The sequence below is a fragment of the Periplaneta americana genome, chromosome 4 (assembly GCF_040183065.1).
Source record: "Periplaneta americana isolate PAMFEO1 chromosome 4, P.americana_PAMFEO1_priV1, whole genome shotgun sequence".
Lineage (NCBI taxonomy): Eukaryota > Metazoa > Arthropoda > Insecta > Blattodea > Blattidae > Periplaneta > Periplaneta americana.
This window is the reverse complement of record NC_091120.1, coordinates 73,406,445-73,432,961: the sequence shown is the minus strand read 5'-3', so window position 1 is coordinate 73,432,961 and position 26,517 is coordinate 73,406,445. Positions and strand designations below refer to the sequence as shown.

The 26,517-nt window shown below is 35.6% G+C and overlaps 1 protein-coding gene across 1 annotated transcript in view; it reads left to right on the top strand.

Annotated features, from left to right (window-relative positions):
- LOC138698841 (cytosol aminopeptidase-like) overlaps window positions 1–12,943 on the top strand; it is a 40,874-nt gene extending 27,931 nt beyond the window's left edge. Inside the window, exons 5-10 of the mRNA XM_069825059.1 lie at window positions 1,322–1,502; window positions 5,376–5,522; window positions 7,628–7,822; window positions 8,641–8,790; window positions 10,771–10,847; window positions 12,499–12,943. Of these exons, the coding sequence (XP_069681160.1) occupies window positions 1,322–1,502; window positions 5,376–5,522; window positions 7,628–7,822; window positions 8,641–8,790; window positions 10,771–10,847; window positions 12,499–12,672 (924 nt within the window). The 3' untranslated portion in view covers window positions 12,673–12,943. The remainder of the gene's footprint in view (window positions 1–1,321; window positions 1,503–5,375; window positions 5,523–7,627; window positions 7,823–8,640; window positions 8,791–10,770; window positions 10,848–12,498) is intronic.
- Window positions 12,944–26,517: the final 13,574 nt, after the last annotated feature.

The window sequence follows — 26,517 nt, the reverse complement described above, 5'->3', positions numbered from 1 at the left end:
GGGTCTTAGAAAGGGGAAAAATCACGTGACACTTACTTAACAAGGCCACTTTATTTAAATTATTTTAAATAGTTGTATAATATTACATAGAAGTCCAATTCCTAACAGCAAATATTTTCAGGAAGGAGCTAAGACAGCCCAGCCACTAGCAGTTAAAGATGGGCCAGCAGAAACGGGTGGGGGAAACCGGGATACGACGTAACTAAACGGATGCGAAAATATGATTCGATAATGAATGCTCTTTCTTCACTGGAAAATGTGATCATATTTCTGGAACATATTACACTCACTCACTCTGTACTGTTTACTATGACCGTAAGACGACTTTGACTGCATATGTGGCCTTGGGTGTGTGTGGAAGTTTGCTACTAGAAGGGATGGGAGTAAAGTACATTAAAAAACTCAGGTACAATAAAAATTGAAGTAAAAATAAAATGATGTCCCTGTAGTACCGGTATTTTAAGTTAAATTCTACAGCAAAAATAATCGCAATATTGGCTTAAACATTTCATTCAGGTTAGTACTTGTGTTACAGTCGTACCGATGATTTAAGTTAAAATTTTACAACAAAGATTATCTTAATATGGGCTTAAACATTGCATTAAGAGTGGTATCTATGAAACAGGAACATTTTAAGTTACGGTAACATTTTACTCCAAAGATTATTATAATATAGACTTAAACATGTTAACAGTAGTGCCTCTGATACAGTAACAATTTAAGTTAAAATTTTACATTAAGGATTGTCGTAATATAGGCTTAAACATTTCATTAAGAGTAGTACCCCACTCTTGAAATCATTCGTCACTTCGTCAAGTCATTTCTCTCACTACACAAACTCCGTACTCATTTAACGTCAAAGAGTAATGGCTAAGATTCTGGTCTCTATTCATGACCAACACCGTATATTAGCTACATTTATACAGCATTAATTTAATTGAAGACCTCCCCGGAATAAGGATGTAACGAACAAAACTGTAATTTATGTTTCCGGAGAAAAGAAAATAATTCCAGGAGAATATTTCATTAGACCTATATTTACTATCGCAACCAATTGACCAAACAAGGATACAAGTTCATTCATCCATTTCACGTAATAATTATTGTTATAAATTGATGCTTTAAATTTACCTTTTCCACTGCATTACATATTTCAAGAATCTGATGTTACATCCTTTTTCCGGGGATGTCTTCAATTGTCAAGATATCCACGTTGTAGCTGGTATAAACATATTACTTCAATGGATAAGACTCTCATGAAATATAATTTTTCGAAATGTGAGTTCATTTATTCAAACTCGAAAAAAATTATACTTTCCAGGCTGCTGTTGAGGCTCTTTGTCCCTGCGGCGTGGGAGTGGAGGTGAGAGATAAAGATTGGATTGAGTCAAAAAAGCTAAATGCGTTTCTTGCTGTGGCTAAAGGGTCTTCTGAGCCACCAGTATTTTTGGAGCTAGGCTACTGTGGTGGCCAACAAGACGAAAGACCTATTGTTCTTGTAGGTAAGTATGAGAATAATCTCGAAATTTATATTGAAGTATTTATGTAGGCCTATCAGCATTTTAGGCATCTATAAATTATTCAGTTTCAAAATTAAATTCTAAGGACACAATTATTTAGTCTGCTGCTCATAATAACACTGAAAATTTTTCACATGTGCATAGGTATTCTATTTGCATGAGAAGAGGAAATTTTATTGTAAAATACCGGTACCTACTATTACGAGTTGATATGAAGGATTTCTTCTGTTTATACTTTATACTCCTAAATGGTTAACTGTCAAACGCCTGGCATTAGAAAACAACAACAACTTTATACTCCTGTATTTTGAAATTTATTATACGTAAATATTTGTAATAGCCATATGTTTCCAATAAAGTACATATTCCATTCTTTGGATTTATTATAACTTGTTTAGAGTGATAGGACATATCTTGGAATATTTCAGATTACACTACAGTACAATGGCGTTCATTAGAAATCCCAGTCAATTTCTATACTATTTTTAGAGGAATCCAAGAAACATGAAAAGGTCAAAATTAATTATTTCTGAAAAAAAAAAAAAGGAACTCCATTTTGTCATTTTTCTTTGTTTTTGATATTTAATCTCATAATGATTAGTACACATATAATTATTTGTAATAAATTATTATCGTAACGTTGATATATTAAAATTATGCAAATGAAATATAAAACATAACTAAAAAACAAAACAAAAAAATCAAAATAGAACGTTACTTTCAAATTTTTATTTAACAAATTACTATCGAATGAGGGAAATAAATAAGATTTATTAAAATATAATTTTTAAAATGTACAGTATCTTAACTACATAGTTGAGTGGAAAATAAACATCAACCAACCAACTTGTAATAATAATGGGCAAAGACTACGAGATTTTGTGATTTACAATGATCTAAAAGTAATGAATTCTTTCTTTAACCACAAAACTGTAATCAAAAATTGTTTAGCTTCGTTTTAGATGTCAAAGCTTGTAGAGGTCCTGAATTAGAGACAGATCATTATTTAATTGTATCCCCTATTAGAATACCAGCACTATGGTATAAAAGAAATATTAAAAATTCCAAGCAAGAAAGTACTAGGCTTATTTTTAAAGTAGACTTATTGAGAGATGATAGTATTCAATGGCTTTATGAATGTAGAATAAAGGAATATCTTCAAAAAATCAAAATCTCGGATAATATAGAGGAAGAATGGAACAACTTAATAGATATTTTTAAAAAGGCTGCATTTGAAAGTATTGGCGTAAAAAATATTAAGCAGAAGAGAAAAAGAGGCATACGAAAATGGGATGAGGATATCAAAAAGGTGATAAATGATAAACGCGAAGCATATCTCCGATTTTTACAAACAAAAAAACTTGAAGATGAAATTGATTACAAAAGGAAGAGAGCAATTGCAAAACGGGAAACAAGAAAACGACACAGAGAGAAATGGAATGACTTCGTCTCAAGATTAGAAAGAGATTTAGCATTACCAAGACCCAAAACTTTCAAAATTTTAAAGAAAATAAATTCGGAGATAAAAGAAAATGTTGTTATAAACCCTATTCCTAACGAATTTCTACTTGATTACTTTAAAAATATATGGTTTCAAAAAAACATCTCTCTTACATTACAGACTTCCAACAACAACACAACAGATATTATTACTTATGATGAACTCATTGAAGTATATAAACGTTTAAAAAACGGGAAAGCCCCAGGCGAAGATAATTTAAATTTCGAGCTTTTTAAATACTCTGGAGAAGAATTACCTATAGATTTTTATATTTCTTAAACAATATATGGGCAGGATCGAAACCCCCAGAAAGTTGGCAAAAAGCCATTGTAGTACCCATTTATAAGAAAGGAAACAAAAAATTATGTGAAAATTACAGGGGTATAAGTTTTCTCAATTCGGGATATAAGATCTATACAGCCATAATCAAAAATAAACTATCACATCTTTACGAAGACAAAATCACTGAAGAACAGACTGGATTCCGAAAAGGAAGATCATGTTGTGACAGCTATTTCACCATGAAGATTTTAATTGAAAAGCACAGAGAATTTAATATTCCAACCCACTTGGCTTTTATTGGTTTCATAAAAGCATTTGATAGCGTTGATAGAAATAAACTTTTAGAGATTTTACGCTATGATAATGTGCCAAACCAAATCATTCTCTCCATTTATAATTTATATCAACAAAATGAAATTGCCATAAGAACTGAACGCGGAACTACTAGCTGGACTTCCATAAACCAAGGTGTTAGACAAGAGTGCGGTCTTTCCCCTCTGTTGTTTATTATATATATGAACCATATTTTATACATTTGGAGGCAAAGTCATCACACTGGAATTCAAATTAAACGAAACACAGTTCTCGATACACTAATGTTTGCCGACGATCAGGTTATTATCGCTAAAACAGAGGATGCTTTACAAAGAGCCATTTATAATTTGCAAATAACCGCCTCAGGTTTCAATATGGAAATCTCAAAAGAGAAAACAAAAGTCATGGCATTTTCGGGAGAGAACCCAATTCCAAGTAAGATCATGATAAATAATACTTTAATTGAACGTGTTAATTCCTTTAACTATTTAGGTTATAACCTCTCTTACATCACTGATGAAGATATGTCGAACAAAATATCTAAATTTATAAAAATCACTGGCGTAATTAACACCGTCTTCAAATCATCCCATGTTCAGAAACATACAAGGCTAAAGGTATATAAAACACTAGCTCGACCGGTCCTCACTTACGGTAGCGAGGCATGGACAATCAGAAAAGCTGATGAGCAAAGGCTGACGACAGCTGAAATGAGGTTCATGAGACGAACAGCGGGATGCTCTTTGCTGGAACACCGTAAAAATGTGGACATATTGCAGGAACTAAAAATGGATCCTACAGTTAATTTTGTTCAACAATATCGACTTCAGTGGAAAAAACATGTCGAAAGGATGGATCGCACTAGATGGCCTAAACAGATTCTTACTTATGTACCAAGAGGAAAGAGGAAATTGGGAAGACCACGAAAGCGCTGGCATGAGACCGTAACAGATCCTGTAGGGTCTAATACGTGACGGATATGATGATGATGATGATGATGATGATGATGATGATAAACATCAATGGATACCAACAAGGCACCAAGGACAAGGCACGGTGATAGGGTTTTCAGTATGTTCTTTTGTTTACTCACAAAAGTTCCCTTGAAAAGATAAAATTTTACCGATATTTCTAATGGACACCAATGTACATTATATGTTATCCCCAATGGCAGATACAATATAATGATATTACCCAAGTATCCTCCCTAGCAAAAACTACGTTGAGGCTGTGGGCCAGTTTGCCAGTATGACGGTGACAATTATAATGATTATTATGGAAAATATACTGGAATAATGACAAGGGAACCTAGAATATCTCACGAAATTCTATCCCAAACATTCCCTTTCTTCATCACAAATTAAACTTTAACATTTCAAAATTTTTACCCAAGTCCCACGCATGAAAGCCTAAAATTATCTGATAACTACCGGTAAAGTACATATTCGGTAACAAAGGAACTCTTTTCATTCCAGTCTGAAAAGTATTACAGATTTAAATTTTAATTAAAAACAATCCAGAATCAACAACTAACAGGTTAAAACTATTATTTCATTTAATTATAGATATTTTCACTTCGAATGAAATGTTGATTAATAATGTTCATTGAGAAATTAAATTATATTATTTTTAACTGAAACTTAAGTCACTTTATTTATTTTTATAAATACTCGCATTTTGGTGGAGTAGAAGTGAAATATAGCTAGATATATTTTGTCATTCAAATTAACCTCCTTTACGTTTCAATTGTAATACAGGAAAGGGGATTACATATGATTCCGGAGGGTTATGCCTAAAGAAGTGCAAACAAATGTCAGAATTCAAAGGGGATATGGCAGGGGCTGCAGTTATTGTTGCTACTATGAAAGCAGTTGCCTCTCTGACTCTTCCAATAAACGTGCAAGGTTAGTATGTCATAAATAAATTTTACATCATAAGTCACTTATCTAACGTCTATTTCAAACTACAGGAAATTTTAAGAAAGTGATGAGAAGACGACATAGCAATACTGGATTGATATCCGAATGAGAAAAGCTTGAGAAGCCAAAGCCTTCAAAACCGTGTTTCCAAACACAAAACTCACAGGTTCTAGAATTCCTGCGTGAGGAGTTATCAGCTATGTTACAGCTTTTTTGCACCTTATTATACATGTATTTATGTCCAAAGTTTTGAAGCTATGTATTGGTTTCATCACGAGAGTAAGCAAAGAAATAGTAAACGATCAAATGAAACCGTTATCAAGAGTTCCTCTTCAACCCTAGTTCTCTTTCCTTGCATTTCTTCTTGTTGGAACACTCCTCATTTCTCGTGAAAAACAACTGAATAGACTACAGTGGACTATAGTGGATTTTATGTTGTCGACAGTCAGCTGGATACATTAAGAAGATTGATTGATTCTTGATGGAACCATACACGATCTCAAAAGTTATACGTGCCTACATCTATGATATTGTGCAAAAATTCAAACACCTCTCACCACATTTTACACAGTGAAAGTCTTATCGTATTTGAGGGAACACTGGTAACTTTCAAAACTTCTTTTCTATTTTACAGATTTCAACCAAATTTTCACAGTACGTTCTCATTGAAATTGTACTGAAATATTGAGTATTTGAAAGTAATTGAAAGTAATACATTTTTAGTATTTTTGGCTGGTGCGCTGTACACACAGTTACGGTGTGTTCTAGAGGTGAACACTTCGGTGAAATTGACGTCAACACCTTCCTTTAAAAACTATAATAGGCTACATTATTTTTATCTCAAAAACATTAATTGCCCAGTTTAAATAGTGTTATAGCCTACTTACTTGTACTAGGGAACTTAACATACAATGCCACAAAATTTTCGTATTACTACATAATTTAATTTTGTTCTTTGAAACTGATTTGTTGTAGTGTAATTTATTTACTTCGTATAACAAAAAAATTAATATGTTACGCGACAGCCCATGGAGGATCAAGGCCTATTAACCGACTACTAGCTTCATGTTCATATGCTTCAGCAGAGGTGAAAGCTCACCCGACCGGTATAGGGATAACGTGTGATTACAGCGATGATTCCCTCAGACGTTATATCTGACTTGAGCAACCGGATTTTGCGACTCATTGCAGCTCCCCAAATTCATGATGGTGGGTAAAAACTCGTCCCATACGTTAGCCGAAATTTCATGAGAAAATATTTTCTCCTATGAAGACACGAACTAGTGCTCATTCTGTATCTCCAGTCCAAGGCTTCAGGCAGGACTATTCATGTCGTATATCTTAGAGAATTAAAGTAAGCAATATAATTAAGAACTGAAGAAAGTTTTATTATCTATATCATCCTTCAATTTGTGAACACTTTGTCGGTAGTGATGTACAAGTGCGTAGCTTTTACGTTGCGTGAAATTAATTGTTGTGGGTTAGGAAACTGAATACATTTGATGAAGGATCGTCGGATCCCGGTCACTTAGTCACTCGTAATGAGTGCACCTCTGCACATAGTGTGTTGGACATTGAGCCACTGTCACACATCTGTGACACAGTGCATGAGGGTTGGTCACTAAAGTGAAACTAAGAGGTGAGGCTTAAACTGAGAGGATTCAATCCGGCATCGGAATTGGAATCCGGTGTGGCTTAGTGGATAGAGGGTCAGCACATAGAGCTGAAAACCCGGGTTCGAATCCCGGTGCCGGAGAGAATTTTTCTCCGCTCCACCGATCCTTCATCATATGATAACGTAGAATTCCTGCATGGAAATATCATATGTACTTCGGTACATCGCTGTAATATGAATACATTTGGATAGTTATTGTTACGTTATTATTGTTATGTAATGTGTTCTCCTAAGCGAAGGTCTTGTGTTATGTTAACTTTGTGTCGGAAGAATCTCGTCATACATCCGATCGATAAAAGATAAAAAAAAAAATCGGCTAACATTAAATCTCCGATATGGAAATAAAAACCTCCTTAGCTTTAAATTCCATGTTTATAAACCTTTCCTTGTCTATTTACAAAATTTTTATATGCAGCTCTCATTCCATTATGCGAAAATATGCCTAGCGGAATGTCAATGAAGCCAGGAGACATACTCTTTGCACACAATGGAACGTCCATACAAGTGGAGGACACTTCTAATGAAGGGCGCATAATTCTGGCTGACGCTTTGGAGTATGCTCGAGAAGCGCACAAACCTCGTCTCATGATAGATGTTGCCACACTTTCAAGTAAGTATATGTGTTTCATAAAGAAATCTGTTCACAAATATCGTACATATATATTAATACAAAACAGTAAAACATTCAATTTTTATATCTATTAACTTCGTAGTGTCACAAGGCAGTGTACAGGTACCAACATTACATACTGTATATTATTCTAATTTCATTTCAGTAATTTAGCATACCGCTGGATAACATCCATAGTATTTATTAAAACGACAAATTTTCTAATAGTATCACAGCAATTTTGTTCATTTATATATCACAAGATCTGCAGATACTTAAATTTCTAAAATATTGGAATTAATATGTAACAATAATGAGTATTTTTATAGCTTAGAAAATTTTCATTTTTCCATTATATTCAAAAAATGAACAGGGGGCCATAATTGGTGACCTTCTCTTAATAGGCTACTTTTTTTGAGGAAGAAGGACGCACAGTCACTGTTTGAGGAGTGTATAGCTCGTGAGGGCAAGCATTTGGACGATATCTTTAAAATAAAGTGAAGTCAAAATGGCAAATAATCTTCTGTAAGATGGTAAAATAAAATTTTGAATAGGATCTATGTTCCTCTCATTATTTATCTTTCTAATCGGGGAGATTATTTTACCGGACCCTTGCTTTCGTGGTATTATTTTACCGGACCCTTGCTTTCGTGGTAGATATCAGAGCAAATAGACAATTCTGGTAATGTGAAATTTGTGACTTTGTGATCGTCAATAATTTTACGAATCTTTGCTTAATACACAGTGGTTACTTGTTGCTAAAATGTATAATAGTAAAATAGCTATACTTTTTGAATAATATTAACTTTTAATTTCAGTGGGAATGAGGTCAGCCCTGGGAGGAGCCGCATCTGGTGTCTATACAAATAATCATGACTTGTGGAGAGAAATCAACAAGGCAGGCTCCATAACAGGTGATCGTGTCTGGCGATTTCCTCTCTGGCACCACTTCACTAAGAAAGTCACATGTAAGTAACAGAGTCTCATAATGCGAAGAAATAGTCACGCATTCCAAAACAACGGAGTACAGAAAATCTAGTAGTTACTATCTTAGCCAATGTAGTTATTACCATGCTCGCCATTATACCGTTATACCCGAAGTTCTTGAGGGTGATTGATTTTTAGGGAGCAATAAATAATTAGCATGGCTTCGTTGGGAAAGTAAGTAGATTTAAGTCCTTCAACTAAATGCCCTGCTTTACCGGCAGACGTCTTTGCGGGCGGCGAAGGGATTGAGACTGTAAAGCAGCGATGTCAGACAGGGACTAAATGGAGCGGAGCGCTCCACTAGACTGGTTGCTTGCTCCGGTATTTCCACAGACATAAGCAAGTTCAAGCTCCGATTTAGCTCCACAACCGGTATTGGAGCTTACAACTCTGACACTACTGCTGTAAAGCCTTGGTTTTTCTGAACGGACGCAAGCGACGTGCGAGGCCTCGCACAAATCCGGACAACACGAGAGATAGTGATTGGTTTCTATAACTGCGAGATGCGAGGTCTACGTATCTCGCAACTATAGAAATCACTCACTATCTCTCGTGTTGTCTGCGGGCCTCGCACGACGCTTGCGTCGGTTCAGAAAAACCAAGGCTTAAGATGTCTCGTGGGACCTCAGAATTCACCAACAGAAAACTCAGGAAACAATGGGTTGCAATAGACTTTCAAAAGAAAATAAAAGAAAATCTCCATTATTAGGATAAAAAACATTCTTTTCAGTCAGGTCTCTTGTTCATTCGCTCGTTCATTAATTTATCCATTCGTCAGTCTAATCACTTTAATATTTTAATCTTTATTTCGACTTTCAATTAGGCGTTCACAAGAAGACATTGCGCCATGCTAATCACATGATCGCAGAGTCCTGAAATTTGTCAATATTTAATGTTTTTCACAGTTTCTAATGAAATTAAACTATGAAAATACGTTGATTAAGTTATTAATTAATCTATTATACAGAGTGCTCATCAGGAACTTTCAACATTAACACATACAGTTAAAGGGAATCAATTATTGTATACAGGTAATACTATGCATGTAAATTATTGTAAAACTCACTAATTTTTCAGTCCAGTGCACTTGAACAAGGGCGCCTCTTGTAGCACGAAGTATGTCCAGTCTGTACTCGATTTCACGCCATATGGCGTGGAGCATATATATTGTGACAAAGTGTATGGCATTTCTTATGACAAATCTCATATGCTCTTAACTCTTATAGAGTACATTTTATCTTTGATGTATCTCCACAAAAAGAAATCTAGCGGGGTAATATCGGGAGAACGCGGAGGTCAAGGAATAGGACCATCATGCCCTATCCATCGATTTGAGAATGTCTCATTTAGGTAATCTCGGACGTCACAACTCCAATGCGGCAGGGCACCATTTCTGGAAAATTATTGTTGGTTGCATAATTATGCACTGCCTGTGGTACAGTAAAAAGCATAAGCATATTCAACTAAATTTCCCCAGTGACAGTACTGTCAGTGGAGAAAACAGCCCAATAATGTGACTGTCTAGAAGACCACACCAATTTACCACGCACATGTTCTTGGATTTTCGTAGCCCCAAATTCGCACATTGTGGCGAACAACTTCTTTCAAACAATCTCCGCACATTTTCAATTACCTCTTCCTGGATATCGGGATTTCCGACTCCGTATCCTTTCAACACACTACTGTTGGTCAAAAATTTACTACACTTTCATTGATAGTATGGTACCTACTACGAAATTACTACATGAACTTTACGAGTCTCCGATTATTTTCCGACCATAAACACAGCTACACAACCTGGAATTAAATTAAAAATAAACTTTCGAAAGTTAGAAGTCAACGGCAGACACGCCATATTACTTATTACTTATTAAGGCATATTTATTAATTATTTATTTACGTATCTATTATTAATTTATGTGTCGGACTGTAAGCACTAATTATGTTGTTTATATGTTTAGATATAACAAATGCTGATGTTACGAATACTGGAATGGGCCCTGGAGGTAGTCCCTGTAGAGCAGCAGCATTTCTGAAGGTAAATTTAACACAAAACATTTCAATTGGTCTAACTTCCATCATATTTCTTCATATAAATATTAATGTTGCATGACATTGCACTTATTTTTGTCGGTTTTACGGTTTTTAAATCCGATTGCTCAATCGCATCGAATCCAGTTTTAATTCTTACGGTATTTTTCTTTTCTCTCTCGTATTGCTTAATATACAGCCCGATTGCGATAAAATCTTTATCATGGATTCCTCCAAAATGGAAAGTGAAGATGTGGGTCCCATGTCATAGATTTACGGCACGTAAAAGAACTCTTTGCGTAGCAACTTTTGTGAGAGAAAATGACTTGATCGTCAATTCTCGCCATTGGAAAATAATATTACCGATATGCCCACAAGCAAAACAAAGAAGCATCAGTTGCAAGATGACATCATCTCTACATGAGGTCCACACCTGTGGAGTAACGGTTAGCACGTCTGGCAACGAAACCAGGTAGCCCGGGTTCGATTCCCGGTCGGGACAAGTTACCTGGTTGAGGATTTTTCCGGGGCTTTCCCTCAACCCAATACTAAAATAAAAAAAATCTACGTGAGTATACCATCGCTGTATTGGTTCGAGCACTGATGCACACTTTGTCTCGGGATGATAACAATGCACGCATGACTCATCACCTCTGACTATCTGGGCTAGCATATCGGTCCCTTTACTCTGTCTGCTCGGATCAGCCAACTTGTTGCACATTTTCCTCCATGACAAACACCACTGGCCGACCGTCTCTGTGTTCAGTACTTGTTCACCTTCAGAGAACTTCTGCACCCAATTGTAGAAAGTTTGACATGACAGACAGTGCTCACCATACATGGGCAACATGTCTTTATGGTTGCCAGACCCTTTTTCCAGAAAAAATAGCACCACGGAGCCGTGCAGAGATGTAGCCATCTTGCAACTGATGCTTCATTGTTTCGCTTGTGCCGCTTATGTGCACATCGATCATTATGACGTCTGGATAATACTATCATTTAGCGGTGAAAGCTGCAGGTGCCTGTTCATAAAGTAGATCGCTGTTTAGATTTGTGGATAACGTGTGCGCTTCTCGACTAAGCGGTCCGAGGTTCGATTCCCGGCGTGAGCAATGGAAGAAATTTATCTTCCGTCCATGAGACTGGGTGTTTGTCTTTTGTCTTGTGACTGTTCTGTGATGACTCTGCGGTGGCCTTGTGCCATGCTAATCCCATAACCAGGGAGGTCTCCACTTGTGAGATATCTAGTGTGTGATTCAGTGATGATTCTCCCTCCCCTACCCGCAGTGATGTGTAAGACGAAAATGAGGAAGGTTCAAACGACTAAAAAAGAAAAAAAAATACTGTGAGATGTTGATACTCTGGCGAATATTCCGATACTTGTCTGGGGGGGGGGGATTCAGAATAGTTATTGTTTAGGTCTAAGATATAACCCTTTAGTTTCAAATAGGCTACAATGTCAGCACGTTACATCGCAGCTATTCCTTACTTTCAATGTGATTGTGCAATTTTAACCAAATACTTAGTCTTGAACTTACAATAGGTTTTAGTACAATTTACGAGTAGCCTATATGAGTCGGAATATAATCTGTACACTTTTTAATTTTTTCTTCCATCAATTTAGTGAACATATATATTTGTTCTTGAATTATTTCCAGGAGTTTGTGCCATGTGGAGACTGGATGCACTTGGACATCTCTAGCTGCGGAATGGAGTGCCATTCAGCAGATTATCCCTATCTCACAATGAGAAGAATGACTGGGCGTCCATCTCGAACTCTCATTCAATTCCTGTACCAAATAGCTTGTCCTCCGGAGCCGAAAGTGAAATAAACATACATATATCCTAATGCCATGATATATGATGATTAACTCAATTATATTAAATACGTTTTTATAAAGACCTGTGCATAATTTTAAAGATTTCTTCAGGATTAAACATTTTGGAAAAAAAAATATTCGCGAGAATCTTCAGTGTAGTCATTTTTAGTGTGTTATACGATCAGACAATTCGAAATGAAACGAATTGTGTGAAGTTAAACTATTGAACTGTGGACAAGAGATATGTTATAACTCGGATTTATACATAAAATAAACATCAATATAAAGCAATTCTCAGTTCTCTCTCTGTTACCTCCTTTGAAGCATGTAGGATACGAGAAATTGTTCTAATATCCTTTAAATGCATTTAATTACAAACAAAATACTAAAGTTTATAAAAGACACAAAAACATAATTTAATTTTATTTCAGCTCTAAAATGTCACCTGGAATGCAACTATTGTCGCACAGCTTTGGAGCTGGCGCTCACCAAGTGCAACATTTTGTTAGCAACGATTTTTTGCGAGGCAAAACGTTGCAGTTCGATGCATTTGTTGCAGAAAGATAACCTTTGTCAGGAATTTTGAATCGCAACGCTAATGTAGTTACCAAATTTCCTACTAGTTGTAAGATTTCAAAGAATTGGGTGAAATGTCTTCTTTTTTTCGGTGGAGTTAATGAGTTTCGAAGGATATGGAAAGTGCAGAATTAGGTGTAACTAGAACAGCTGCAGAAAATGTATTCAATTATTGGACGAGAGATGAGAAAAACGTTATTGGATTCTCCCAGTCAATTAAAAAAGAGATATAGCTAGTTTCGTTACAGAATTTATAAATGACCTCGATAGGTTTTACAAATACTGGAGTTCAAGTGTAACTACGTTTGATCACCTCTTGAGACTTGTTGAAGACAAGATCAGGAAAAAGAAGACAATAGTCAGGGTCAGATAACCTTTAACATTAAAAACCAAATACAGCATAGCTTGAGACTTGTTGAAGACAAGATCAGGAAAAGGAATAAAATAGTCAGGGTCAGATAACCTTAAACATTAAAAACCAAATACAGCATAGCTTGAGAATTGTTGAAGACAAGATCAGGGAAAGGAATACAATAGTCAGGGTAAGATAACCTTTAACATTAAAAACCAAATACAGCATAGGTTGAGAATTGTTGAAGACAAGATCAGGAAAAGGAAGACAATAGTCAGGGTCGGATAACCTTTAACATTAAAAACCAAATACAGCATAGCTTGAGACTTGTTGAAGACAAGATCAAGAAAAGGAAGACAATAGTCAGGGTCAGATAACCTTTAACATTAAAAACCTAATACAGCATAGCTTGAGAATTGTTGAAGACAAGATCAGGAAAGGAATACAATAGTCAGGGTCAGATAACCTTTAACATTAAAAACCAAATACAGCATAGCTTGAGACTTGCTGAAGACAAGATCAGGAAAAGGAAGACAATAGTCAGGGTCAGATAACCTTTAACATTAAAAACCAAATACAGCATAGCTTGAGACTTGTTGAAGACAAGATCAGGAAAAGGAAGACAATAGTCAGGGTCAGAAAACCTTTAACATTAAAAACCAAATACAGCATAGCTTGAGACTTGTTGAAGACAAGATCAGGAAAAGGAATATACAATAGTCAGGGTCAGAAAACCTTAAACATTAAAAACCAAATACAGCACAGCTCAACAATCTAGAACATACTATCAAAGGCTGTACGGAACAGATAGCAATATTTTCTCTATACTCGGGCATGCGCTGTTTAAAATGTCTCAAGCATATTTATTGCGATATATCCGTCAGCGCAGCATCACCCTTTCTTGCAACGAGTTGCAAAGAATTGTGCAATACTGTTGGAATTAGTGAGGGGTACTTCATTAATTGATATTATGGTAACCGGTCTATTACATGTTTCGACAATATGTTTCGTTGCAAGATAAAATGCTGCATTTGTTGTGCGCCCAGCCTAAAGAGATGTGCATTTCCATAGGAGTAGATACATGAACGGAAGTTTCGCGATGGGTTCGTCTAAAAGGGAGGTCAAGTGAAATAGAAATAAATCGGAATACAGAAAAGTACAGAAAAAAATTAAAGTATATTATGAGTTCTATACGAGTAAAAGTCAGGATAGGAAAAGAAATGCCAGAAGGAAGTGAAATTGGGAGAGGAGTACGTCAAGGATGCCCTTTATCATCTATCCTGTTCAACATCTACTTGGAGGATTTAGTAAAGAACTGTTTTCAGAACATGGGAGGAGTGATAGTGGAAGGAAGGAGAATAAAGTGCATAAGATTTGCTGATGATATGGCGTTGTTAGCAAAAAAGGAGATGATATTAGAGGATATATTACTAACGCTAAATGACAGCTGTGAGCAGTACAGAATGAAGATAAATGCCAACAAGTCGAAGACCATGGTCATAGGAAGAAAACTAAAGAAGGTAAACTTGCGAATTCTAAATGAGGTAGTAGAGCAAATGGACAGCTTCAAATACTTGGGGTGTGCTATAAACAGTAACATGAGCTGCTGCCAGGAAGTCAAAAGTGGATAGCAATGGCCAAGGAAGCTTTTAATAGAAAAAGGAGCATCTTCTGCGCACCTCTGGAAAAATAACTAAGGAAGAGACTAGAGAAGTGCTTTGTATGGAGTGTGATATTGTTTTGGGCAGAAACATGGACATTACGACTAAGTGAAGGGAAGCGAACAGAAGTATTTGAAATGTGGATATAGAGAAGAATGGAACGTATGAAGTGAATAGACAGAATAAGAAATGAAAGCTGTGTTAGAAAGAGTGGGTGAAGAAAGAATGATGCTGAAACTGATCAGGAATAGGAAAAAGAATTGGTTGGGCCACTGGCTGAGAAGAAACTGCCTACTAAAGGATGGACTGGAAGGAATGGTGAACGGGAGAAGAGTTCGGGGCAGAAGAAGATATCAGATGATAGACGACATTAAGATATATGGATCATATGAGGCGACAAAGAGGAAGGCAAAAAATAGGAAAGATTGGAGAAAGCTGGGTTTGCAGTGAAAGACCTGTCCTTTGGCAGGACAATGAATGAATGATTAGTTCAATTTTTGCTTGATTTCACACTAATACATTTCAGAGAATATTTAATTAAATTTAGATTTGTCAAAATAGCTTATAGAACTGGTTCTTAAATGTAAACACAATAAGATAAAAGTGAAATAAAACAAAATAGACGAAAATAAAACAGAATAGATGAGTCATCGAAACAAATCGTTCTTTTAATTTATGATAATTTAGTCGTTCTTGATTTTCATACACTGAGACTGTAATTATAATTATGTACGTATTTTCATGTGAATGAATTGAAGGGTTCAGAGCCATAGTGGGCCAAGCGGCATTTATTAAAAACGAAGAAAGCAAGGGTTAAAGTTAAGTGAATACCATAGTTTAATGAAGATTGACATATCTAGTTTGAATGTGTACACTTTATATTACTTGCTAAATGTTTCCTTTGAATTATGGTGATAACTTCATTTTTTCCCTTGTTTTCTACGGTTTTAATAAATGGCGCTTGGCCATCTATGGTTCTGAACCCTTCAATTTGCACCATAGAATACCCTATATTTTTAATTACCTCAATTAAAAAAAAAGAAGAGACAAAATCTTCAGACACCTTGTCTATCAATAGTGAATGGCTGGTGTGAAAGATTCCAAATGGAAGTGATTTTGCTACCTCCAAATGTGAAAATGAGCGAGAAGTGACGACACATTTAGGGAAAGGATTATTTTAAGATGGAAATGGAGGTTAAACCGACTAAGAAAGACAGAAAGATACTGAGAGATGTTAATACTCTGGCGAATATTCCGATACTTGTCTGGGGGAGACATTAATTCAGAGTAAGTTATTGTTTAGATTTAGAGCTAGCCTCTTGTAAGTATATCCATCAATGAGTCTTTACTGAGAAGACTGCATGGTGTACAGAAAACAGCTCTGCGAGCAATAATTACTGGAGCTGATTACACAATATCCAATAAATTTATACACAAAGTTTAGGAAAAAAACACCTACTGAAGATTTTTCAGAAACTTAAAACAAAAATGTATACATACAGTAAAAAGAAATCATCCAAATTCTGTGCTAACAAAAATGTAATTATGAAGCACGGTCAGCAAAACTCAAGTTGTAGGGTAAAGTTTCCTAATGCCGTGATACCCCTAATTCCGTGATACGTTTTTTTCACTGACTATCACGGGATTGGGTATCTTGCTTGAAAGTTCACCGATGTCTCAAAAGTAAGTGAAAGTTGCACTCTTTCGAGAAAGATATGATCGAACGTCAAAGCTTTGACTGGCATTCAGTTTAAAAAAAGTATCACGGCATTAGGAAACTTTACTCTACTAGCCACATCTTTTAACGCAGAATACGTCTTTCCCATACCGAATATGAGCACCCCTTCTGGGATCCGTGGTGAATGTCAGCATTTCAAATGTTTACTGTAACAACACTATGAGCCACAACCGAATTCTAATATTAGTAGTTAGGCCATGAACCAATGTAATTTGTATGACCACGCCCAATGACATTACATTCCCTCGCTACGGGTATGAGGACGTCGAAGTTGCGTACAAATTAGCCTACCGCGTTGCCTCTCTCAGTAATATCATAGTCCAGTATATACAGTCACGAAGCTCAATACGTAGGGAATATGCATCCATAGATAGTTGCTAACCACTAGGATCGCTACTATCGCCTCATCACATACAATGTGAAACCGGCACAGTCTATTGTTTCTAGTTCCCTCGTCAATTCAAGCTTCGTGACTATATATTAGACTGTGGTAATATCTCGAAATCGAGAGCAGCTACAGATATAGGCTACGGAACCACTCGTTTGATTTGTAATCGTGAGTTCTGGAACATTAAAGTCATAATAGACAAGTACGATATTCTTTGAGCGAACATTAGTGAAAAATTTGTTGTGTGATGAGACTAATTTCGGAATGTCGCTCCATATGGAGACAAAATATATTGCATGCCCTTTATTAATTACTTCTCTTATCACAGATCCATACTCTCCATTTGTAAACCGAAATAAAAGTAAATAACATTCAAATCAACACAACTGTAGTTCCTATAACGAAACTGGATGAAGTATACTATGTGCCAATGTATCCCTTATACAGCGCAAAATTTCTTATGAATTCATCATGGTTTAACATCAAGGACTGAAGAAATAAATTGAAACAATTTCGAGGCAACTGATAAATTAAAGTAGGAGTCAGAAGTCCGCTCATATAGACTTTCAGCGCAAAAAGTTGTTGGTTGGTTGGAGTTTCGACTGTAGTTGGATAGAGGCGACCCTATCGACAATTCTTAGCAACTTACGAAATATAGTTTTGTCACAGTCTAGTATATACAGTCACGAAGCTTGAGTTGTTGAGGGTACTAGGAACAATAGACTGTGTCGGTACTATTTCACATTGTCTGTTATGAGGCGATAGTAGCGATCCTAGTGGTTAGCAACTATCTATGGATGCATATTCTCTACGTATTGAGCTTCGTGACTGTAAATACTAAATTGTGGTTTTGTTAGTAAAATTGTCATTATTTAACAATAGTGCCTACATAATCTCGTAGGCTATGGTCCCTACGAATCAACGATAGAGAAAGAAGTAAAAGAAGGCAAACAAAGTTGTATTATAATGTTTGTGGATTTTAGTTAAATAACGACCTGTATTGTATATAAATACCTCGTTAAATTGTTTAGTAACAGGTACGATAACACAGATAACACTGAACTTAATATTTTATAGACATTTATAATTGAAACATTACAATATCTAACATTGAAACAAAATGTCGCTCTTTAGTGTAGCAAGAAGGTTATACTTTCCACCAAAAGTATACATGAATGTGAGGTTCAAGACACAGATAACAGAAGAGGCTTCTTGTGTCGAAAGGAAGGTATATAGACTAATTACGATGTTCTGTTTAACTTTAACAAAGAACCAAATAGTTTCTCCTTACCACTGGAGTTGAGGATATAATACTTAAATACTATTTAGCTTCTTAACAAATGGCATATATATATTTACCTTTCAGAAGGGTCTCTTGGTTGGAGTATATACAGAAGGATTCCGAAACGTCAAAGACTTTATCCTGACTTCAACAGCAGAGAAATTTAACATACGGATGTGTGGAAAACTGATGGAAGAACTTCATAAATCGTTAGTTGTCTAACTTTAAGAGAGAACAATTAGTAATTTCGTACTTAATAAAGAAATGTTTAATCCCGGTTGGGGCAAGTTATCTGGTTGAGGTTTTTTCCGGGGTTTTCCCTCAACCCAATATGAGCAAATGCTTGGTGACTATCGGTTTTGGACCCCGGACTCATTTCACCGGCATTATCACCTTCACTTCATTCAGACGCTAAATATCCTCAGATGTTGATACAGCGTCGTAAAGTAAACTACAAAAAAAAATAATATTGAGACAGACATAAAGCACTTGTGAGTCATAGAAGATCCCATTGTAAAAAATATGATGATTCCTTTCTCTTTCTCTTTGTAGAGATCAACCCGCAACCTGATTTTAGCTCTTCTTTTATTCAACTGTAAACATACAAACACGGAATCATTATTTACTGGCAGGTCTCTTTCTTGATGTATACACATTAGCGTCATGCATTACAGCCGCTATGTTCGCTTCAAGTTTGCCGAGTCTAGCGTAGTTCGATATTTGTCGGTGTTCTCTCTGCAGAAGGAGGTCTGTAGTGTTTGTTCCGTACTTATTATTATTTTGTTAGTACAAACTCAGACTAAAAATTCCGACAATATTCGTCTCTCAGAAACTGCTTACTTCAAAGCACAAAAGTGCCGTTATTTTGTAACTACAAAGCAGGTAGCAGGTAGCTTAGGGCAAATCTTTGCACGAACACTTCAGAAAGGGAGGGAGACGTGAGGACAGTAACCTGGTCTACCCCTGTTGAAAGTTGAAACACAACGTGAAACCCTTATTAAGTTTTATGGTTTTCCAAGAAAACTTCCAACTTGTTGTCAGCTCGTCTTCCTAGCATATGAAATACACACTTTTCTGAGATTCGACCCTCTCATCCCTTAGCCATGGCTACACTGTGTGCAAGTGAGAGAGTAACTTCTATTTTTTAAATTTTGTAACCCGATTACAACAGGGGCCAGTTTGCTGTTTTGACCGCTGCACTGTTACAGTTTCTATACTGAGTTTGTAGACGAAGCTGTGTGTTTAGTTTGCTAACGAAAAAAATCATATTATGTCATGTGAGAATTTGAGAGGTAGACTCGGTGAAACGTTTGGATTTAAATTAAATGATCATGAAGAAGTGCTTGACAGAAAAAAAAAGGTTTTTCATGTTTAGTGATGCAGAAAACATTGTTACTAAACGTAGAGCACCACTTAATTCGGAACATATGCATGCACTCACATGTTTAAAATCATGGCTGAAGCGGTATTAACTAGGCGAGTCTTCATACTTTTTTATCTATGTTTGTCTCAAAAATCCTCGGAGAAATTGACACAATAAATTATAAGCCTACATAATAAATATCTAAAATAGTATGACGTATTGTTTTGTAATGTAACGATATAGCGTATACAGATATACATTTTATATTTATGTTTATCACCGAACATAAATTAAATTTAACAATAATTGTATATTACAGTATATTAAAACTTTTTGAAATCGATCAAAGATCGATTAATTTATCGATTAATCGATTAAATTGAAATCGTTAATTCGTTAATCGTTAATTCAATATTTTGATCGATCGACAGCAATAAAAAACTGATTATTTTGGTTAGATTACGATGTATTTGTATCAAATTAGGTAAAAAATGTAGAAAAAGTGAAGGTGGAAAATTCCTTCCATAATGGGTTAAATAACCAAATCTACATAAAATAAATTAAAAGTTTATTATTTTCAGTTTGGTCATTTAAGCCTATTTCGTCGACAATGTAAAGTTTGCATGTTTGACATTCATGCTCAATGTGTACTGGAGTACAAGATTTCTAAATATTTTTTTCCCGTATAAAATTTGTGCTGAACGTGCAAAATAAATTTCAGACATGGTCAACACATTATAAATGATGGAGTTCATCTTTTCCGAGATTTGGATCCAGAATTCCTATCCGTAGCACTTGTGAATCTCGGAAAGAAATTCAGCCCCTCTAAACATATGAATGGAGATGTGGATAAGGAAGATTGGGAAGAACGTGTTAGAGTGGCCGCCGGGATTGGAACTAGAGCGCTTTGTAAAGAAGGAATTGGCCATATCTTGATGGACGGCTTAGGAAACGCTCAATATGCAGCAGAGGGTGCCTCCATGGCCGTCTGGCGCTTCATGCAGCGACAAGAGGGTATCATACCAAAGCCATCGTTAGAACTCTGCCTAGACGAAGACGAGTAAGTTTACCACAAATATAAGTGAAATTGTGTCTTGTAAAATCTAATAAACTCATTTATTCATAGTAGTATGTCCAAGAGTAGGTCTTTCATTGCAAACCCAGCATTCTCAAATCTCTCCTATTTTTGGCCTTCCTCTTAGTCTCCGCATATGATCCATGTGTCTTAATATTATTAATTATCTGCTATCTTTCTCTGCCCCGAATTATTCTTCCGTTCACCATTCCTTCCAGTGCATCCTTCAGTAGGCAGTTTCTTCTTACCAAATGACCCAGCCAATTTATTTTTCTTTTCCTGATCAGTTCAAGCATTACTCTTTCCTCATTCACTCTTTTAGCACAGCTTCATTTCTTATTCTGTCTCTCCATTTTACACACTCTATTCTTCTCCATATCCAGATTTCAAATGCTTCTATTCGTTTCTCTTCATTTCGTCGTGTTCATGTTTCTCCTTTTTAAATTAAAAGCTTTCTTTGTCATTGCTAGCCTCCTTTTGACTTCCTGGCAGCAGCTCATGTTACTATTTATAGTACACGCTAAGTATTTGCAGCTCTCCACTTGTACCACTTTCATCATTTCGAATTCGCAAGTTTACCTTCTTCAGTTTTCTTCTGATAAGAATGGTCTGTAACCCAAATATAGTACGAATTGCTTTCTGTGTTGTTTCAGGTCTGCCTGGATGAGAGGCGTATGTCTTGCAGAAGCACAGACTTCCACGTTACAAATGATTAACTTCCTTTGTGTAGGTAAGATTACACAATTTTATTGTGACAATTAGGCCTACATTACATTTAACTCATTCATTCATAGTTTTCTGCCCAAGGGTATGTCTTTCGCTGTAAACCCAGAATTCTCCAATATTTCGTATTCTCCGCTTTCTTCGTCGGAATGGGTGGCACAGTCGATATAGTGCTGGGCTTCTGTGCCCGGGTTGCGGGTTCGATCCCGGCCTAAATCGATGGCATTTAAGTCTGTTTAAATGTGACAGGCTCATGTCAGTAGATTTAATGGCATGTAAAAGAACTCCTGCGGAATAAAATTCCGGCACACCAGCGACTCTGATGTACCTGGCAGTTGCGAGCGTCGTTTAATAAAAAAAAAAAATTTTTTTCCTCTTAGTCTTAATATTGTCTATCTCATACTGTATCTTCTTCTGCCCAGAACTTTTCTCATTGAGGTGAACTCGATCACAGGTCATAGAGAGATAACGAATAGATGAATATATATTATAAATAATAACCAGGATCCGGATTCTGATGCCATGTCATCTTTTTTTCCTTGTACCGGAGATATTGCGCGTTTCTTTATAAATCCCATTTGTGACGATCACATTCTAAAAATCTATAATTTACAGGTCATTTTTTGTCATTTTTTTTTCACTATTTTCTGATTTTAGGTAATTTTTAAAAGCTGTATGACATTTTTAGGTCATTTTGTCAAGTTTTGGGTTAATGTTTTCATCATTAACAGGATTTCATAATAGAATTCTGATTTCTGCATTATATTTTGTCGTATTTACATTGCTCTACTGGAAGAAACGGACAGAAACATAAGGTAACATATTATATCACATCGCGTCGAGTTATCGTCTGCTTGCTGCGAATGGAAACGAGAGAACAAAAATGGTGAACGATTATACCCAGTATTTATCGAGCCTTAGGAAGTGCATAATGTCTACAGCAGCGAATGACAAGACGTACCGGTATACGTTTAAATGTAGCTGATCTGCAACGAGATTGGCTGCCGGAAATAAGAGCGACGCAACTATAATACATGAATTTTTCTCTTGTGATAGACTTTGCAGCAATGAAATTTATAATTCTTTATGATTTGCAACAATGAGACTTATTCCTTATTACGTGAACGCGGTTATGAAACCGTTTAACCTTCAGTTGCAATAAAGTTTTCAGTGAAGAAAGTTTCAGTCACAATATTTTAGTTACCGCCTAGATCATATATGTAACAGATAACTCATCGTTTGCACTTTGAAGAGAACAACCGCCAGGATCGCCACCCGTCTGCCGTAAACGAACACGAGATGGCAGTACAGTCGCTAATGCAATTCAAATGGGAATTATGACGTGACTCCTTATGTAATAACTAGATGGCATCGTAGTAAACCTGACAAAAGTTGTTAACGTCAAAGCCTATAAGGCCGACATATCTGTTACATATATGATCTAGGGTTACCGGTACTGTTGAAAAAGAAAAGTGTTTAAAAAACTAACCGTTCCAATATTAACATTATTATGCCTAAGGCTAAACCTTCCAAAGCATGATATTTAAAACGCTTGTTTCAGAGTTCGGTGAGGAAATAATTATGAAATTTTATTTTTCAAAGTGTGTGAAGTTAAAGTATTGGCGGATAGAAATGTTGATAGTGTTGATTAATCTTGGTCATATAACTTATAAAATAAAGCTATTTTCTACTCGTGTGTTGGTTTACTGCGTTTTATTCTGCATTTTCATGCCACTTACAATAAAGAAAAACGTGCTAATTTAATGATATTTCCTCCATTTTCTGAACTTTTAACACTAAGAATTGAAAAGTTTAAAACAAACAGATGTGTCATCTATGTAATTCATAGCTCTATATCACCTACGTATTATGTTGTACATAACATTTAAGTACGTTGATTTTCCTGTTTTTAGAGAACAGTACAGTATATAATCAAAAATGCATTTTGCCAGAACTTCACTATAAACACAACAAATAAACAACAGAGGGAAATCAAAACGAATGGCACATTGCACTTTTTTTACGAGAGACCTCTTGTAACTTTGCATTACTGCTTTCTTTTGGTGGTCGTGATAACACGCTACAATCTTCTGTGGACCTAGCCCTGTTGATATGTAATACAGAATGTCCCTTGACAATTTGAACCATTCTAGTGAAATATCACTTTTTTATTTTAGCACTTACCACCTTTCTACTGTAAAGTATCAATTATGAAAGTTACTTGTTTGGTGATGGTGATTTTAATGATGCTGCGTAGCCATAGTTACATTTTGTTGGCTGTAAATATTATTTTAAGGGATAGTTATAGCTAACTTTAAGCAATAACTTGCAAATTAAAGAAGTATTACCTATATTATATTATATTATATTATATTATATTATATTATATTATATTATATTATATTATATTATATTATATTATATTATATTATACTATTTGTGAATTAGATAACTCAGAGCATATGATGCTTAAATATTATACACAGCTCTAAAATTAGTTGACTATTTTGAACATTCCTTCATAATATTTATAAAATGTATAGTAGCAGCGTAATAGAAATATTAAGCTATTTTCTGAAACATGAGTATATTAAATTAATATCAATGTCGCAGATATTTAAAAATTAGATAACATATTAATTTAAAAACACTGATAGGCTCATTAACGTCCCTTCTTATATTATTCTACCATTACTATGTCGCCATCATCACCACCACAGTCACCACAATCATCAGCATTAGGTCTATTACAATAATCGTCGTCGTCACTATCGTCGCCAGAATCACCATTACGTCCATAACTATCACCACCATTATCTCAACCATAATTGTCATCTACATTTTGTCGCCTTTAAGTGACCTATGCATCACAGAAGTGTCACTAAAAATTAAAATAATTAAACATTATTTTATATTGAGTCGTATCTAGTAATTACTGTAATAAAATCAGGAAGTTTATGTAAAAGTAGTATGAAAACAATTAAATATGCAGAACTCGTAAGTCTCAGTGCAGGAATACTAACTAGGAATAAATTGCAATTGCGCATTTTCAAGAGATTTTTATTTGTAATATATTTATAATTTCCTTTATTGAATTTAGGTAATAATTCTTTCGGGCAATCGTTAAGGAAGAAGAAAGAGTAAGCTGTGAATCATGATTCTTGATATGTGGACTCTTCAAGTTACTTTTATTATGTCTACATATTGTATTTCGTGTATAACGTGACAAATAATGTATGTCTGTGTTCAAAAGTACTTATGTTTTTAAGAACTATTAAGCTTTGCTTTTTTCAACAGTTTTCACCTCTGGAATCGTTAGTAATTTCTATGCTTTCTATGATATAAAATTTAGATCGTTTTAAATAAGAATGTCTAACAATAAGATAAATAAAGAAATAACATTATTGTATCATAAAATCTATATGAATTATAAATACTGACATTGTTAATAAATTATGGTATTATGCAAATCTGACTTTCAGGTAGTAGCTCCCTGTAAAGCAGGTTTGAATAATTTCAAGGAAAAAAGGAAAAATTGTGACGGTGTGTGTATGGATCCTGGGGTAGCTCAGTCGGTAGAGCGTTCGCGCGCTAAGCGAAGGGTCTCGGGATCGATACCCGGCTCCGGAACAATTTTTCCTTGAAATTATTCAAACCTGCTTTACAGGGAGCTACTACCTGAAAGTCAGATTTGCATTATACATTCGTTACTGGAGGTACGTTAACAGAAAGCCACAATTTAAGTCACACAGCATTTGTGTGCACTCATAGCTGAGTTCTGGCGTCTTGTCAGCTCATTTGAGTTGTGTGGATATAAAGGAAAAATTGTGACGGTGCGATGTATGGTTCCTGGGGTAGCTCAGTCGGTAGAGCGTTCGCGCGCTAAGTTCCGGAACAATTTTTCCTTGAAATTATTCAAATTATGGTATTATTATGAAATAATACTATCTGCAGTTATCATAACTTCAGTTATTTTGAAAATTAATGAGATTTCGCAGCATTGTCTATCCTTAGAAGTGTGGTTTTTCGGTATTAAAAGAATATGCGAAATGTTTGAAACCTTAATTATATTCGCAAAAGCACAATTCTCACGAAGATAATCCAGAAAATGAATGACATTTAACGGCGAAATTTTTCAAACTTTCATATTTCAACGAAATAATATCACAGTCACGAAATTAATATGGAAAAGCTATACTGTTCTCATGAAATCCTACTACATGATTTATATAAAAAAACTGGGAGTATGATATGCGGTTAGTGCGCGATAAAAAACAACTCGGAGCGTTATGTGAACAGCAGTTTTCACAACTTCTCAAGCAGCAAGAAAAGAATTACGAATTTTTCAGCAAGATGACACAATAGCATCCACATCGATGCATTCAAGGGAAGCTCTATGTGAAATGTTTGACACAAGATTAATATGGCCTGCTTGATCTCCAGATTTGTCGATGCGTGACTTTTACCTACGTTGTAAGAAAGGTAAATGTATCCCCTTCACACGCCACGAGGTCGAATGAGAGCATGGAGGTAGAGATGCATACTTCCGTGATCTCGGCACTAGAATGAGGTCATATGGTCGACACCACGTCCAATCGCTTTTTATCCTCGGGTTAGACTCGTTACTCAACTTTGCAGGAAGTTGAGTGGTCATCAAGGTTTGATAACAAGAAACATTCCGTCACCACCCGGGATTGAG